Raw genomic sequence first — 19,448 nt, forward strand, 5'->3', positions numbered from 1 at the left:
AGTAGTTTGAGATTCTGAATATTTCAAGCCGATCTTATGAAAATTAAATAAGAGTAAAACCCTGTTTCGTCTGCCTGGTGGCCATGACTGTTAAAGCGTCAAGTCTATATGGTCCGACATCATAGTCAGTTGGGTTGAGTCCTGCTGATCGAAAAAAAATTCACCAACATGTTGAACACCAGTATAGGAGAGGTGGTGGTAAATAATTTCTATTCACTGGATTGAATTCCAAACCTCTCTGCAGTGGAGGTATTTCCATGGACTGCTCCTTTTTTCCCCCATTTTCTTGCCTGTCTTTCTGTCTGTCCCAACCTCCCCTCACCACATACAGCATCTACTTGCCAACAATGATCATTATTATTATTATTATTATTATTATTATTATTATTATTATTAGATGCAAAAAAAGACCAGAAAACTGATCACGCAAAGCTCACTTAAGAGTTGTGGATTTCCTTCTTTGCCAGGCAGCCTTCATTTTTTTCTCTCATTGTGGTTCTTCGTTCTTCTGTTCAATTGGCTCCTGTCTTCTTTTTATGGTTTCTCTCTGACTACTTTCCAATTACTGATTTTCATTCTGTAGCAGGTTCAGTCTGCAATGTTGGCCAGTTTGATTCCTGATTTTTCCAGGTCTTGGAGGATTTCCAATGTCCACCTATTTGTTTTGATGTTTTCTGTTGCCTCTAGTAAGATTTTTGTCAGTCTGTTTTCTGGAAGAAGTTTGATGTGTCCGTAAAATTTCAGGAGTCTTTTTCTGATGTCGGCCGCAAGGTTTGAGAGCTCCTCAGTTTTTGTACGAGATTACAGTCAGTACCCTTCATCAGTCAGTTTGGGGCCGAGAATTTTTCTAATGATTTTACATTCCTCTTTCAGGATGTCTTCGAGTACTGTTTTTCTGTGGAGATCCAGTCATTCACTCGCATATAGTACTTCAGGTTTGATCACGGTGTAGTAATGTCAAATTTTAGTGAAGATTGAGAGGCATATTTTGTTTTGCGTTCGGCTGAGGGCTCTCTTCATTTTCTAGATGCGGACCTCAGGGGCCTTCTGTTGTTTTCCTGTTGGTACTACAATTTCTCCAAGATATCGGAACTCAGTTACTTTTCGATTGTGGCAAATCTCGTGGTCAAATTCTGGAGGATGCAGTGGTTGCACATGACCTTGGTTTTTGAGAAGAAGATTTGTAGGTCGAATTTTTCTGAGCATTTCTTGAGAGTTTCGATTTTGCTGATTGCCTGTGGTTCATTTGTTGTGAGGATCGTGAGATCATCTGCGAAAGTAAGACAGGATCTTTTTACACATATTCTTGTCATACTTAATGGTTGCCAATATCCTTGAGCTTTTAGAGCTTGTTCCTATTCTCTCATGATTTTTTCCAGGGCTATGTTAAAGAGTAGTGGGAAAAGTCCATCTCCTTGTCAAGTTTTCAGATATATTTCCCATGAATTTTACTTGGGAAGTTGTGTTGGTGAGAGTTAGTCTGATGATTTTTTTTTAGTCTTGTTGTCCAGTCCATATACATGTAGTAGTAGTAGTAGTAGTAGTAGTAGTAGTAGTAGTAGTAGTAGTAGTAGTAGTAGTAGTAGTAGTAGTAGTAGTAGTAGTAGTAGTAGTAGTAGTAGTAGTAGTAGTAGTAGTAGTAGTAGTAGTAGTAGTAGTAGTAGTAGTAGTAGTAGTAGTAGTAGTAGTAGTAGTAGTAGTAGTAGTAGTAGTAGTAGTAGTAGTAGTAGTAGTAGTAGTAGTAGTAGTAGTAGTAGTAGTAGTAGTAGTAGTAGTAGTAGTAGTAGTAGTAGTAGTAGTAGTAGTAGTAGTAGTAGTAGTAGTAGTAGTAGTAGTAGTAGTAGTAGTAGTAGTAGTAGTAGTAGTAGTAGTAGTAGTAGTAGTAGTAGTAGTAGTAGTAGTAGTAGTAGTAGTAGTAGTAGTAGTAGTAGTAGTAGTAGTAGTAGTAGTAGTAGTAGTAGTAGTAGTAGTAGTAGTAGTAGTAGTAGTAGTAGTAGTAGTAGTAGTAGTAGTAGTAGTAGTAGTAGTAGTAGTAGTAGTAGTAGTAGTAGTAGTAGTAGTAGTAGTAGTAGTAGTAGTAGTAGTAGTAGTAGTAGTAGTAAAGCAACTTCGCTGTGGCAAAGTTAGGGCTCCTGGTCCTTTCGGTATAAACTAACTAAAGTAAAGTAAAACTAAAGTTTAAACTGCAACACGTTACAATAAACAACCATATTCACTCTCATTCATGCATCCCATTAATACTCAAAAAAGACTGGAAGTGTGAAGTGTTTATAAGATGACACTGGCAGAGGATTTTAAACTTTGTCTTAGATTTTTTTTCCTAGTTGCTTTACGTCGCACCGACACAGATAGGTCTTATGGCGACGATGGGATAGGAAAGGCCTAGGAGTTGAAGGAAGCGGCCGTGGCCTTAATTAAGGTACAGCCCCAGCATTTGCCTGGTGTGAAAATGGGAAACCATGGAAAACCATCTTCAGGGCTGCTGAGAGTGGGGCTCGAACCCACGATCTCCCGGATATAAGCTCACATTGCAAGTGATAAAAATCATTGTTATCCGTATTGAAGATACTGAATGTAGGATGTTAAAAGGTTTGTTTTTTTCACCTATTCAATACATATAAATTTTATAAATTAGGAATTTATTGTAGATTCCACTTGAGACATGTTTCGCCCTTCATTGAGGGCATCATCAGTCAAAATATCACCTCAAGGTAAAAAATCAGGTAACTGGTTAGTAGTAGACATGTACAAATTAATACATATTATTAACAACATATAAAAATTAAGTATGGGAAAAAATTTGCACAAAAGTGATGGTTGAACATGTAGGTTTAGATGAAAAGTCAGCACCAATGCCTAAAAATAACAAAGTAGAGTTCTGCAGTGGTGCTCTGGAGAAACAGTTGACGCAATCATATGAAAATAAAAAGTTTAAAAAATATTTACAATAAAACAATTAAGGGAGAAAAGGTGTAGTGTTTGGCATCAATGTTAGTAACCAAAAATTGATGTCAAAGGTTGGTAACTATATAGTATTTACATAGTTCAATTGAACAGTTGAGATAAAGTTTTTTAAAAATATTTACATTTAACATTCAGCGTAAATGTTTGTAATAAAAACTAATGTTAATGATTGGTAACTATATAGTAATTACATTATCTAATTGAAAGTTGAGAATTTACAATTATATACATATTTACACAAGAGCAGCTGGTGTGCAAGGATAAAAAATTTTAGTACCAAGTGCGTCCTGATGTTTTAGAGGTTGGAAGAAAGAATTAGCATTGACATTTCAGAAATATGTAGAGCAGATTATTTTAGTTAAAAATCACCGGGGGTAGGGGAAATTTTTATAGCCAAATGAGGTTTTATAGGCATCAAGCTGAAAGTTTTCCAGTTGAAGCGCCGAGATCGGGACGGAGACTGGTCAGTGTGGCTGGAGATTCATGGGTAATCCGTGCGTTTGAACGACAACAATGGTGACAGTTAAAGTGGGTAATTGCTAATTAGGAAAAATGTTGTGGGTTGAAACTTCTGCTTATTCTTTTAGTTGACTTCTGTAGCATCGATTGTGATGTGGAGACATCGGTGTGAAATGCCGGTGAGACAAAATGATATTGTTCCGTGGAATAAAATAAGGCGGACTACGGGATGAAGTTGTTGGTCTTTACTGGTCTGGTGAGATAGAATAGAGTTGCTTGTGTTGTGGACTGCTGTGGAGAGATTAGAAAGTATACGGCAACTGCAGAGTCAGAGCGTTAAAGCTGAGGTGAGGCATCTTCTTATTCTGACTGCGAAGAGGAGCCGTAGTGGCCCGCCATATTTGTGCCGATGTGCACTGGGTTCCGGCGAGTTGTTGAAAGTTGTATTGTAAGAAGTGGAAGTTATCTGATGTGTCGCTGAGAGGTGATTGTTGATGAGTATTGGTGGACTAAGAAGGAGGCTCAGTCGGTAATACGCACATGCGGTTAGACTCCTCCCGCCGCCATTGCTAACCGCATGTGCGTATTACCGACTGAGCCTCCTTCTTAGTCCACCAATACTCATCAACAATCACCTCTCAGTGACACATCAGATAACTTCCACTTCTTACAATACAACTTTCAACAACTCGCCGGAACCCAGTGCACATCGGCACAAATATGGCGGGCCACTACGGCTCCTCTTCGCAGTCAGAATAAGAAGATGCCTCACCTCAGCTTTAACGCTCTGACTCTGCAGTTGCCGTATACTTTCTAATCTCTCCACAGCAGTCCACAACACAAGCAACTCTATTCTATCTCACCAGACCAGTAAAGACCAACAACTTCATCCCGTAGTCCGCCTTATTTTATTCCACGGAACAATATCATTTTGTCTCACCGGCATTTCACACCGATGTCTCCACATCACAATCGATGCTACAGAAGTCAACTAAAAGAATAAGCAGAAGTTTCAACCCACAACATTTTTCCTAATTAGCAATTACCCACTTTAACTGTCACCATTGTTGTCGTTCAAACGCACGGATTACCCATGAATCTCCAGCCACACTGACCAGTCTCCGTCCCGATCTCGGCGCTTCAACTGGAAAACTTTCAGCTTGATGCCTATAAAACCTCATTTGGCTATAAAAATTTCCCCTACCCCCGGTGATTTTTAACTAAAATAATCTGCTCTACATATTTCTGAAATGTCAATGCTAATTCTTTCTTCCAACCTCTAAAACATCAGGACGCACTTGGTACTAAAATTTTTTATCCTTGCGCACCAGCTGCTCTTGTGTAAATATGTATATAATTGTAAATTCTCAACTTTCAATTAGATAATGTAATTACTATATAGTTACCAATCATTAACATTAGTTTTTATTACAAACATTTACGCTGAATGTTAAATGTAAATATTTTTTAAAAACTTTATCTCAACTGTTCAATTGAACTATGTAAATACTGTATAGTTACCAACCTTTGACATCAATTTTTGGTTACTAACATTGATGCCAAACACTACACCTTTTCTCCCTTAATTGTTTTATTGTAAATATTTTTTAAACTTTTTATTTTCATATGATTGCGTCAACTGTTTCTCCAGAGCACCACTGCAGAACTCTACTTTGTTATTTTTAGGCATTGGTGCTGACTTTTCATCTAAACCTACATGTTCAACCATCACTTTTGTGCAAATTTTTTCCCATACTTAATTTTTATATGTTGTTAATAATATGTATTAATTTGTACATGTCTACTACTAACCAGTTACCTGATTTTTTACCTTGAGGTGATATTTTGACTGATGATGCCCTCAATGAAGGGCGAAACATGTCTCAAGTGGAATCTACAATAAATTCCTAATTTATAAAATTTATATGTATTGAATAGGTGAAAAAAACAAACCTTTTAACATCCTATAAGCTCACAGCCGCACATCTCTACGCGCATGGCCAACTCGCCCAGTTGTCTTAGATTTAGCTTCCCTGATATCATCAGGGAGTTCATTCCACCAGCTCATGGCGACAATTGTGAACAACCTGTTGTAGGTTGTGGTTCGATGTACAGCAATTTCTAGCGTACAGCCTCACCAAGTATTGAACAGGTGTAGTGAACTAAGGTAGCGAAATCTGGTGGTTAGGAAAAGAGGAGTGTTTCCAGAAAGCACTTGATACACTTAAATAGTTGCATGGAGTCTGTCATTCAGTCGTAACCAGTCGTCTATAGTATGGGGTTAGGCCTATGTGGGCATATGGACATAATTATGTCGAATGCATGTTGTTCCATACCCTGTGAAAAAAATGTAAATACCACACATATCCCATTGATGAGACAACGGGTGATCTTGAAGTGACTGCATTTCGTAGAAAAAACCCTCAGTCTGATGATAATTTATTCACAGAATATGGCGAAACTGTTATGAGAACAGAAAAAGACATTCACAATCTGGATGATAATGACAACATGAGTGTCATATTTCAACATCAAACTGAGCCAGAATCAAATCAGTAACATTTGATTCTCTAGAACAGTACAGTACAGTACAGTAAGTGCTCTCAAAACTGTCACATCCACCACAGGCACAAGCAGTTTACTCTGCTAAACAGTCACAATTTTGCAATGAAGGAGACCAAGACAAGGCAAGATTTGAGAAGTTTGGTCACTCTGTTTGATCTACTTGGACATAACCAAATGTGTATAAATAAAATAGGCAGGGTGGATGTAAGCTAGATGTTTAAGATCTCATTTCACGCCCATTATGAGTTGTTAGGATCTTTAGTAATGTTATGTCTCTATTTATATACAACCGGTAGGTGGCTAGAATTTATAATCTAAAAAAATTCATGCTGCAATAAGGTGTCTATAGTTGATTACATTTAGCAAAAAGAAATTAAAAATTACTACAAAGTACAATTAAATAAAGACTGTACTCACCATCTCACAATTTTGGCCTCCAAATCCTGGAAAGCACTGGCAAGTATATCCACCATAATTGTCAAAGCATTTGCCATTGAGACAAGGACTGTTCTCTTCACATTCATTTATATTCTGTTCACAGTTGTAACCTTTGTACCTATATGAAGAAAAACAATAAAATAAAGAAAATTGTAAAACAGATGAGCTCATGTATGGATTACCGAAGACTAACAGACGTAAAAATCATCACAAAGGTATGAATATATCACAAATATCACATTGGCAATAATAATAATAATAATAATAATAATAATAATAATAATAATAATAATAATAATAATAATAATGATGATGATGATGATGATAAATACATGTGACAGTCACCCAGAAATGATACCATAAGTTGGACAATGTCAATTTTTGTATTCATTGTACATAATATAATGATTGCTTTCTTGCAAACCATGAATCCCTAGTTTGAAAACTGAGCATCTGCCATAAGTTTAACATTTAGAAAGAATTATCTGTTAAGTGTCCATAACATGTACAGTACTGAGATTTTCAGAGGCAGTCCAATGCAGTGACAGTGTTGCTAATGCTAATGTCATTTAGTTTCAGGATCAGGCTAACAGATATTGCTTAATTAAAACGTAAATATTTCTCACTACATCCATTTCTTTCCTTGTCTTGTAAAATATTGCCATTCAACTTATGGTATTATTTCCCTGAGGACATCACATATTAGTATAAGTATGTCCAAGAATGTTCCACATTAATTTTAGTTACTTATTCTCAATGATTCTGACTCTTAAAAGTTTCGTAGAATTCTAGGAACAGCTGTGATTATATGTAAACTGGCATGGTCTCTTCATGATAGTAGGACAATCAACAAGCCAAAGATGGTTTCAAGACAATGATTTCATTGGTTCATCCATAACCATCTTCTTTATTTTTATCTCCACTAAACTGCTAAGCCATGGATAATCATTGAACATTGATAATCATCTTTTGTATAGAAAACACTAAATCCACATTCAAAACTTAACAGATTGAAGTTGAACTCTATTTACCTATGTATTGTGAGCTAAAAATTACAAAATGAAGAACAAATTATAATCTACAGCACATAGTGCATCATTCTGGTCAAGGGGGAGTCCATCGTTAGACATGTGGGGAAAGTGTGTGCAGGAAAGGGAACCAGGGTAGAGTGTTATCCGGGAATTAGGTTGAAGCAGATGTTGAGGAAAGTAGAAGAGAGGGAGGAGGGGAAGGAGAAGGTGGTAGTGTTTCACGTTCATACCAACAACGTAAGGCAAGCTAATATAAGTACCAACATAGTTGGGGATGTGTGGGATCTGGTAAATGCAGCACGGGTGACGTTTAAGGAAGCGGAGATTGTTATCAGTGGAATTCTGTGTAGGAGGGATACTGACTGGAGGGTGATTGGCGATTTAAATGAGACTATGGAGTGGGTATGTGGGAAACTGGGAGTGAAATTTCTAGATCCTAATGAGTGGCTAGGAGATAGGGATCAGCGCTCAGATGGCCTTCACTTAAACCGCAGCGGTACATATAAGATAGAAAATTTGTTTGGTAGGGTAATAGGGAGGTACAATCAGGGAAACGGGGTTGTCTAGGGAGCGGTGATAAGGGTACAGAGATCTGGAAGTCAAGTAGGGATGACATTAAAATGTTGGTGTTGAACTGTAGAAGTATTGTAAAGAAAGGAATAGAATTAAGTAATTTAATAGATATATATTTACCAGATATTGTAATAGGAGTTGAATCATGGCTGAGAAATGATATAATGGATGCAGAAATTTTCTCACGGAACTGGAGAGTGTATCGTAGAGATAGGATAGGAATGGTGGGAGGGGGAGTATTCATTCTGGTGAAAGAAGAATTTGTAAGCTACGAAAAAGTTAAAGATGAGAAACATGAAATTCTAGGTGTAAGGCTCATTTCTAAAGATAATAAGCAACTTGATGTCTTTGGAGTGTACACGCATTCAGAATTATTTGATAAAATAATCAGCTATGTGGGAAATGACATGGAAAGGAATGTGATTGTAGCATGAGATCTCAATTTACCAAATATCAATTGGGAAGGAAATGCGAACGACAGGAGGCATGACCAACAAATGGCAAATAAGCTAATATGGGAAGGATAGCTGATTCAGAAAGTGATGGAACCAACTAGAGGGGAAAATATTTTGGATGTGGTGCTGGTAAAATCAGATGAGCTCTATAGAGAAACCGAATTAACGGATGGCATTAGTGATCATGAAGCTGTTTTTTTCATAGTTAAAAATAAATGTGTTAGAAAGGAAGGTCTTAAAAGTAGGACTATTAGGCAGTACCATATGGCTGATGAAGCAGGCATGAGGCAGTTTTTAAAAAATACCTATGATGGGTGGAAAACGGTAAATAAAAATGTAAACAGACTCTGGGATGGGTTTAAAGCAATTGTTGAGGAATGTGAAAACAGGTTTGTACCTTTAAAGGTGGTAAGAAATGGTAAAGATCCACCTTATTATAATAGAGAAATAAAGAGACTAAGAAGGTGGTGCAGACTGGAAAGAAACAGAGTTAGAAATGGCTGTGGAAGTACGGAGAAATTGAAGGAACTTACTAGGAAATTGAATCTAGCAAAGAAGACAGCTAAGGATAACGATGGCAAGCATAATTGGCAGTCATACAAATTTTAGTGATAAATGGAAGGGTATGTATACGTATTTTAAGGCAGAAACAGGTTCCAAGAAGGATATTCCAGGAATAATTTTACTGAACAAGGAGAGTGTGTATGTGAGGATCTTCAAAAGCCAGAAGTATTCAGTCAGCAGTATGGAAAGATTGTTGGTTACAAGGATAATGTCCAGATAGAGTAGGAGACTAATGCTAAAGAAGTATTAAAATGTACATATGATAAAAATGACATTTACAATAAGATACAAAAGTTGACAACTAGACAAGCGGCTGGAATTGATAAGATTTCTGGGGATATACTAAAGACATATCTGAAGTACTTATTTGATTATTGTTTGCTTGAAGGAGCTATACCAAATGAATGGCGAGTTGCTATAGTAGCCACTGTGTATAAAGTAAAGGGTGATAGACATAAAGCTGAAAATTACAGGCCAGTAAGTTTGACATGCATTGCATGTAAGCTTTGGGAAGGCATTCTTTCTGATTATATTAGACATGTTTGTGAAATTAATAACTGGTTCAATAGAAGGCAGTTCGGTTTTAGGAAAGGTTATTCCACTGAAGCTCAACTTGTAGCATTGCAGCAAGATATAGCAGATATCTTGGATTCAGGAGGTCAAATGGACTGTATTGCGACTGACCTGTCTAAAGCATTTGATAGGGTGGATCGTGGAAGACTACTGGCAAAAATGAGTGCAAATGGACTAGACAAAAGAGTGACTAAATGGGTTGCTATATTTCTAGAAAATAGATCTCGGAGAATTAGAGTAGGCGAAGCTTTATCTGACCCTGTAATAATAAGAGAGGAATTCCTCAGGGCAGTATTATTGGACCTTTATGTTCTCTTATATATAAAAATGATATGAGTAAAGAAGTGGAATCGGAGGTAAGGCTTTTTGCAGATGATGTTATTCTGTATAGAGTGATAAATAAGTTACAAGATTGTGAGCAACTGCAACGTTACCTCGATGTTGTGAGATGGACAGCAGGTAATGGTACGTTGATAAACGGGGTTAAAAGTCAGGTTGACCGGGCGAGTTCGCCGTGCGCGTAGAGGCGCGCTGCTGTGAGCTTGCATCCGGGAGATAGTAGGTTCGAATCCCACTATCGGCAGTCCTGAAAATGGTTTTCCATGGTTTCCCATTTTCACACCAGGCAAATGCTAGGGCTGTTCCTTAATTAAGGCCACGGCCGCTTCCTTCCAACTCCTAGCCCTTTCCTATCCCATCGTCGCCATAAGACCTATCTGTGTCGGTGCAACGTAAATCCCCTAGCAAAAAAAGTCAGGTTGTGAGTTTCACAAATAGGAAAAGTCCTCTCAGTTTTAATTACTGCGTTGATGGGGTGAAAGTTCCTTTTGGGAATAGGTGTTAATATAAGGAAGATCTTCATTGGGGTAATCACCTAAATGGGATTGTAAATAAAGGGTACAGATCTGTGCACATGGTTAAGAGGTTGTTTAGGGGTTGTAGTAAGGATGTAAAGGAGAGGGCATACAAGTCTCTGGTAAGACCCCAACTAGAGTATGGTTCCAGTGTATGGGACCCTCACCAGGATTACCTGATTAAAGAACTGGAAAAAATCCAAAGAAAAGCAGCTTGATTTGTTCTGGGTGATTTCCGACAAAAGAGTAGCGTTACAAAAATGTTGGAAATTTTGGGCTGGGAAGAATTGGGAGAAAGAAGACGAGCTGCTCGAGTAAGTGGTATGTTAGGCATAGATATCAAGGATAATTTAATAAAAAACCACCTATTCAATACTTTCCACGTTTAATGTGGTTATTATCTACATGATTTCATGTAGATTTATTTAGGTCAGGTACATGTTTCACCCATTATTTTGGGCATCTTCAGCCTGTATACAACCTTTAGGTCAAGGTTTGGGACCTTTTTAACCAATATAAACATACCAATATATACACTATATACAATATATACATTATATACAATATATACAAACATTAATGAACTCTTAAGATGGGTAACATAAGTTAATACAGTTAAGTTTTTTACAAGGTAACTACACTATTAGGTAGGCTACTTCGGAGGTTGAAGCTCCCATTGGCTGGAGCGCTATGACGTCACGCGGTATGAACGATAACGAGTAAGGTACACAGTCGCTGTACAGCAAGCCTGTCAATTCTCGCGCCTGTGAAACATCTTCCGAATCTTTCATCAAATAATAATCTGGTTCGATAAGTAACGGTACTTCCAATAGATTTAAAAACAAGATGAGTGAAGATGCGTTAAATTTTATCACATGCTGAGCAGGCAGAACATCAACTATGAAATAAGATATTGCCATGCAACTCAAAATGATTAATTTCTTTCCTGATGAAGTAAATATTTAGATCAAATGGCGTAGGAAAATATGCATCATATCGACATCTTTATAGAATTATATTAAAGTATTAAACTTACGTGTCAGGAGACTTAATTAGTTGATGAACCAGCCCAAAGCTTAGCCTTCTTATTGGCATATTTTTTCAGTGCTAGCTCCTTACTCTTTGGATTTAAATGCCGTATCCTAAGAAATGTCCTGGTCCTTACGTAGAGACAAATTATTTTGTCATGGAGTACTGGAAATTTTGACTTAATAATAGAAATAATAGTTTTCATTACGTTTTTGCATCTGGATACAGTCTGACCGTGAAACACACCAAATGTAATTTCAAACTGGGCTATGTTTTTCAACCACTGATGACTGGGATGTGTGAGGCCCTCGTTTGAAATAACCGAGATCCAGTTACATTTTCATTCAGTCATTTATATCTGACACCTTTTTACCGTACGAGCTGTAATAATGGAGATATTGAAGAGTTTATTACAAAGTGCATCAACAACCAAGCATTGCTGACGAGGAAGTATTGTTATGCCATCACAGTAGCAAACTAACTGGCTATGATGGTTGTTGTCATTATTGTCTTTATAATATGCAAAATAATAATAACGTTATGTGTGTTACGTCTCACTAACAACATTTACGGTTTTCTGAGAACCGAGGTGCCATAATTTTGTCCCACGGGAGTTCTTTTGCGTGCCAACATTCATAGCAGCACACACATTTCCATAATATGTTGACTGCATTTTAATCAGTACAGTGGTTCTACTTCAGATCCTGACTACACGAACACGTAGTGAACTACTATAATATTATTATGTGCTAATAGCCGGGCTGAGTAGCAACTCAGATGGTAGAGCGCTGGCCTTCTTAGCCCAACTTGGTAGGTTCGATCCTGTCTCATTCCGGTAGTGAAGGTGCTCAAATTCATAGTTAGTGGGACATAAAATCCAATAACATTAACATTATTATGTGCTAATAACTTATATTTCTGAATATATTTTGAAGCTCGTGAAATAATACAGTATCCCTGATCCAATATACAGTAAATACGAAGAAAGAGACAAAATGGTCGGACGGTCGGTCACTTGCTTTCTTGGCTTACGCTGCCTGAACCGTCAATGATAGACCCCAAGTGTAAGCATACGAAATGTAGAGCATAGAAACCTCTACAAAAAAGTCTGCGATGTTATACACCAATTTCCAACCGGTTGCCCTGTAGAAGCGATTTTATGCTAGAGTCCGAGGTTAAAAAAATTAGCTCCTTAAAATTAAATATTTCGATATTATCCTCGAATTCCTCATCGAAATAAATTGTTTGACCTCCTCGAGTATTTTATAAGGATTACAATAACCTTGTCAGGACATTATTTGCATGAATGGTTCAGAAGTTATGACCATTTTAGACTGTAGTAGTAATACGTGTTAGCAGGACGGGCGAGTGCTGTTTTCACATCCCATGACGTCACGCAGAAGGCGGCCAGGGAGAGAAACAAGTGAGCGCGATGCGGGAAGACACCACCCCCCTGAGTTTTTTGGTCCTAATCTATCTAATATGAAAAATGTCCAAAACTAAAATGGATCTTCTTTTTGGTAAAGAGGATTACATATCGGGGTTTGTGTGACCCCTATATCATATCATGTTCTTGACGTACCGTGTCTGTTGACAGGATGTGTCGTCAACAATAAGTGGAGATTTGAACTGATTGTTGATTGTAGGTTGGTCAAGATTGAAAATATAAATTTAAATTAAATGTGTTTTAACTTGGCAATTCTACTGTATTGTGGTTAACTTAAAATGTTCAAAAATAAAATGAAATGGATCTTCTTTTTTATCATAAGTCTTGAGAAAGGGTGATATTAAAACTGGGGCTCTTTACCAAAAAGAAGATCCATTTTAGTTTTGGACATTTTTCATATTAGATAGATTAGGACCAAAAAACTCAACTGTATTAACTTATGTTACCCATCTTAAGAGTTCACTAATGTTTGTATATATTGTATATAGTGTATATATTGGTATGTTTATATTGGTTAAAAAGGTCCCAAACCTTGACCTAAAGGTTGTATACAGGCTGAAGATGCCCAAAATAATGGGTGAAACATATACCTGACCTAAATAAGTCTACATAAAATCATGTAGATAATAACCACATTAAACGTGGAAAGTATTGAATAGGTGGTTTTTTATTAAATTATCCTTGATATCTATGCCTAACGTCATCTTCAATACGGATCAATAATGAGAGTTGTTACTTTTAAGTGGTATGTTCCGAGCTGTCAGCGGAGAGATGGTGTGGAATGACATTAGTAGAAGAATAAGTTCGAGTGGTTTCTTTAAAAGTAGGAAAGATCACAATATGAAGATAAAGTTGGAATTCAAGAGGACAAATTGGGGCAAATATTCACTTATAGAAAGGGGAGCTACGGATTGGGATAACTTACCAAGGGAGATGTTAATTAAATTTCCAATTTCTTTGAAATCATTTAACAAAAGGCTAGGAAAACAACCGACAGGGAATCTGCCACCTGGGCGACTTCCCTAAATGCAGATCAGTATTGATTGATTGTTTCTTAGTGTCCATAAAACAAATCATGTTGACCATGCTTGTGTTGGTTCTATCAATTTCCCATCCATCACCCACTCCACTGAATTAAATTATGAGATACTGTTTCCTCCCCAACAGCAAAATACTTGTATAGTGTATTTTACATCAGATTAACAATAAATATTTGTAAAAGTGAAGTCTGCTATATTTAGGAGGTGCATACCCAGTTCCAGCACATAGGCAGGTGTAATTGTTGACATGATCTTGGCAGAGACCACCATTCTGGCAAGGATGAGACTCGCACTCATCAATGTTGGTCGCACAGGTATCTCCAGTATATCCTATAATGAGAACAAATTTGACAGGTAAAATAAGTCTCTTAGGATCCTTCTAGTGTGGGAGTAGTCATCTCAAGGTAGGTGGTTGATGCATTTTCAGGACAAAGAATGTCTTTCATCTTTAGCCTGAAGTAGGTGTGGATGTAACAATAACTTCCATTATTGTGGTGTCTAATAGAAATATGACAAATTGACTTTATACTGTTTACGTCTGTCTACTTCTGAACGTGAGAAGCTCTCTACGTTACCTGAATTTAATCATTATTATAACATGTACCAAATAAATCAACACATTTTCACTGTCTTACCTGGAGGGCATGTGCACTTGTTAATATTGTTCTCCACTCGACAGGTGCCATTATTCTTGCAAGGATTAACCTCACATGTCTCCGAGTTGATTTCGATCTCACAATGTTTACCTGAAAATCAGACAAGACCAAAATTTATAATTCTTTATTAAAATGAAAACAGTAACAAGGACTTAATTCATGGGATAGTCTCTACCCAAGACAGGAAAGGTATGCTTAATTCACTCAGAAGGACATGGGTTCCATTCTCTGTCAGGAAACTGAAAAATTTAGAAATAAAACCTCCACTTCTGGAGCAGCATTCACTTTGTCTACAACAGAAATGAATACCAGGTTAATTCCTTGGAGAAAGGGGCACAGGCAAAGGGCTAACCATTCCTACCTCACTTAGCATCAAGCTTACTGACAATGTAAGTCATTACCTACTACTCCTTTGTTTGTATTGAAAAGGTGGACCTTTTAAGTTACCTCTCTTACTCTTACTCTCTTACCTGCATAGAGATAGTTTTGGTTTTATAATTGAAGAAAGAGAGAAAAATGGAAAGGAAATAAATTAATGGGTTAGAAATGAAAGAAAATGTATAAGAAAACTTATAGAGCAGAGTGCCATGGAAAAGAAAATGAATTTTGTATAAGACCTATTGTATACTCATTTTGAGATGTGCACTGAAGACATATGTAATGAAAGAAAGAAACAAACAAAAACAAAAAAAAAAAAAACAAATCAGTGAAATGGAGTAGACTAACACAACAGAGTTTTGACCCAGAATTTTGCAAGTGTGTTAAAAACCACAAATCAATCTAGCGGAGAGTTCTTGGAGCAGTTAATATAATGTACAAGAAAGTTGACAAGATGTGCAATAAATCACAAACCATACAGAATGTAATCAAGGGAGAAACCAACAGACACTCAGTTAGAAATCAAGTTGTTACCATAAAAAATGATCAGGACTTTGTTAATTAATAAATGATTTCTTTCCATCCCTACCACACAAACTTCAAAATGCAAATGAATCATATATACAATAAAACCTCCCTGCATCAGATCCTTTGGGACTGTAAAAAAGGTCTGAAAATGTCCACTTGAAAGAGGGTATGAAACAGATACCCTTAAATTCCAACGCTTTTGCTTGTATCATTGGTCCTGTCACAGAATCATTCTGACTTTTTATTTTACCAAACCACTCTAGCGGTGCCTTGTCAATATGAGCCCCACTACCACTTTGAAACTGTTCCATCTGCTGTTCGTTGCCATTCAAATGCCATACTTTCATAAGCTCCTCCTGTTTTTCACAATTTCTGCTACCTGTGTCTTTCCAATCTTAAACACTTTAGACAGTTTACACACACCACTTTTCACATTTATGATAGTCTATTATGCCTACAATTTTTTTTAGAGTTGAACACTTCTTTGGAGCCATGTTAATGCATACTAACTTACTAAAATAAAACTGAACACATCAAAAGCCTACGAGTCAATTTAAAAATAACCCGACAGTGAAAGTATGAATTCCAGCAGTCAAGCATTTCAGTTAAGAGCAGGGAAGGGGAGCATAGCCTATTGTTGCCTTTCAAGAACATGTACAACCTACACTGCAAGTTACAGTACAGTAATTGCAGATTCAAAGTACCATCTGTGCAAAAAGTGAATACTGTTGTTCCAGTACAGTATTTATGTACCAAAAAAAAAACCACACACACACACATATATATATATATATATTTCTTTCAAAACCAACTGTCCGTTTAGGAGAGGTTTCATTGGAGTTTCTAATGACTATGATGGGTACATGTCTGTAATAGAAGGTGTCCGTATAAGAGGGGTAAATTACTCGCACACAACAGGGGAGTTTATCATGGATCTAGAAAATAATCTGTTAAGGAGGGGTGTCCACCAGTGAGAGGTGTACGTCAGAACAGGTTTTACTGTATTACACAAACTTCTAACCCTTATTCAAACTTCTATGGAAATAACTCCTGTATCAGAATTGGAAGTTTTTAAAATATAGTTTTAGGAAAATAAAACTTACATGGGGGTAGATGAAATTCCCACAAAACTCATTTTGTAATACAGTCATTGGCTTATCAATGAATCTCTTAAAATAGCTGAAGTTATCATAATCTTTAAAAGTGGAAGCACACATACAATCATAGATACATACTGTCCCCGTCAAATTTGGTCAATAATAAGCTTAAAGTTACAGGCCAGCCTTATAAAGTTTTATTATTTGTCAAGGGCTAGATTCTGTCACCAGCGAGCTGTTTTCCATGTGCATACGGTGGATTTTACCAGTTCTGAGCATAGCAAGTATTGATCCGATGTTCGATCGAGAGAAAGGAGGAGGCCACATGACTAACAGGTTTCCCGCGGCCAGCAGCGCGTGTGCATAGCGAGCAAGTACAATCTACAGAATTCTAGAATAGTCGTAGCCAATAAAAGGATATACTAGTGAACCAATAATTGTCATTCAAAACGACACACCCCTGAGCCAGAAAGTATAAGACTTTGTGAGCACATTAAATCACTCTCTTCTTACTTACTTGCTGATTTACTTTCTCGTCGCATGGACAGCTGAATGCATTGTGAACTACATCGTACTTGTCTTAATTTTACGGACAGCAGCCTACTCTGCTACTTGAGGCTTTAGACATTGAGAACAAAACTTCACCGTGCGGTAATTCGAGTTAAAGATACAAGTTAAGTGTATTACTCAACACGTTAATGGAATTTCAACTGGTTCATGAACATTTTAATGCCTGTTGTGTTAGTTACAGCTAAACTCAACTTGCATGTGGCGAAGACCCAGCTCAACGGATATCATCGTCGACTGCAAGATGGATCCTGTGTCATCAAGAAATACATCATTCTCACCGAGGGACGTCAACTGCTGTGTCACCATGAATTGCTAGATATGTAAGGCGATTCTGGCATGGAGAAGGTGAACGAGATGGAAGTGTCAGAATGGTGAAGACATCAACCAGAAATCGAACAGCATCTAACATTTAAGTACCCATTTATTGTACAATATCTTTCTCATCTGTGTAATAACTAGATGATCTTCCTTCTCTAGTTAGTAGTTCCATTAGTATTTGCTGTAGTTAGATTTATTTCAAACTTCCATTCTTAAAGGTGCCGAAGTAGACGAGTTACCTGTGTGATCGAGGTTTGTGCACCCTATTAGTGTAGTTTGCCATAGTTGTTCTTTTGAACGGATTCTCAATTGCAGGTTTACGTACAAAAATAATTGACCTCACATTAAAATTTAACTTAAATTACATGTGATATCTGAGATACTGTGAGATGGAACTGTTTACGATTTCAATGAGTAGAGTTGAATTGAATGTAATCCATGCATTATCCTACAGTTCTTTATGATCGTGTCATCCATTTTCAAGATAATTTCGAGATGGTTGATAGATTTAATAACCATTAATAATAATAATAATAATAATAATAATAATAATAATAATAATAATAATAATAATAATAATAACAAAATTTTAGTATGAGACCGGGTTAAACAGTGACTTAATGGCCGTGAGCAATAAACAGTGTTAGATTATTCTTGAATAAGATATTTATTGTGCTCTATTAGTGAATACTGGTGATCCCGAGGGATAATTATAATAATTTTGTAGTTGGTGTCTTTGGAACACTGTGAGTTAGTATAATTTGGAGCACGTGTTGAATGCATATGTTATGTATACGAATTGATAATAATTAATTGAGGCTCACGGACTCTGTGTTAGCAACCTGATGACCCGCCTGATGGTGATGATTATTTCTATCAAATCTTCAGATAATATTCTGAAATTACAATGAATCATCGTCATTCTTAAATAATTTACTCAATAAAAGTGATAACTATAATTCGATCACTGATCATAGGCTCAGTCGAGTGTGTTAACAGACTTAGGTTCATCTACTTGACTTTACTGACCCGACCACATATAAAGATAATGAACTGATAAAATTAAGTCAGGATTCGAGTGTAAAATAATGTATGTAAAATTCGTGTTACCCTTGTGTGAATGAGATGAATGGAGTAGTTAGCAATATTTTCAGATGTGCATTTTTCACAGTGTTTTAATCTAGTCATGCGTTCACCGCGATGACTCAGATTATTCCTGTGTTGTTTTGTCAAAGTGTTGGTTCAATGGAAGTGCTGAAGGATAAATTATTGAGATTATAACAACATAAAGACTAGATTTAAATTTCTTTTCTTTTGAAAGTTGATTCAGACAAAAATCATGTAGTTAAAAGAAAAACAGCAATGGCAGAGATTTCAAATACTGTGCGGATAGAAATCAATTTGCACTAGATTGCATATCTAACATGTAAATCAAGGAGGTAATAATAATTAGTTAATTAATTAATTCAATTATCAGAGGAGTCATGACTGAATCAAGAACTTAATAGGTGGAATACGTTAACTTAGTGAACACGATCGTGTAATTATTAGGGGAAATGTAATGAAATAATCTGATGACAATCAACAGTAGTGTCAATTAATTAATTGTGACATTGGAAGTAGACTCATGATTAATAGGAGGATTTTCATAAATTGAATAAACTAGCGTTACCTACATTGCAACAGTGTAAATAATTATTAATTAAAATTTCAATCAGAGATTTACCACGTGGACAAGTGGGATTTTTTAGTTAAATTTTGCTATTGTAAATAATAAGAGAAGGTTAAATGCTAGTTGATTTGCAAATGTTACTGTGAATTAGGAGAGTCTCAGTCATATTTTCTAAATTTTAATTTTTGAAGCCAATGGAGGCCTAATTTGAGTTTGTTATTTTTCAGAGCCTAACTT

General features: G+C 36.5%; 1 protein-coding gene across 1 annotated transcript in view; it reads right to left on the reverse strand.

Annotated features, from left to right (window-relative positions):
• The window catches only part of crb (crumbs), a 625,965-nt gene that overhangs the window by 228,012 nt on the left and 378,505 nt on the right, over nt 1-19,448 (reverse strand). Inside the window, exons 7-9 of the mRNA XM_067138875.2 lie at nt 14,628-14,738; nt 14,205-14,322; nt 6,406-6,544 (exon numbers count right to left, since the gene is read on the reverse strand). Coding sequence (XP_066994976.2) covers nt 6,406-6,544; nt 14,205-14,322; nt 14,628-14,738 — 368 coding nt within the window. The remainder of the gene's footprint in view (nt 1-6,405; nt 6,545-14,204; nt 14,323-14,627; nt 14,739-19,448) is intronic.

The sequence above is a fragment of the Anabrus simplex genome, chromosome 1, assembly GCF_040414725.1.
Source record: "Anabrus simplex isolate iqAnaSimp1 chromosome 1, ASM4041472v1, whole genome shotgun sequence".
Lineage (NCBI taxonomy): Eukaryota > Metazoa > Arthropoda > Insecta > Orthoptera > Tettigoniidae > Anabrus > Anabrus simplex.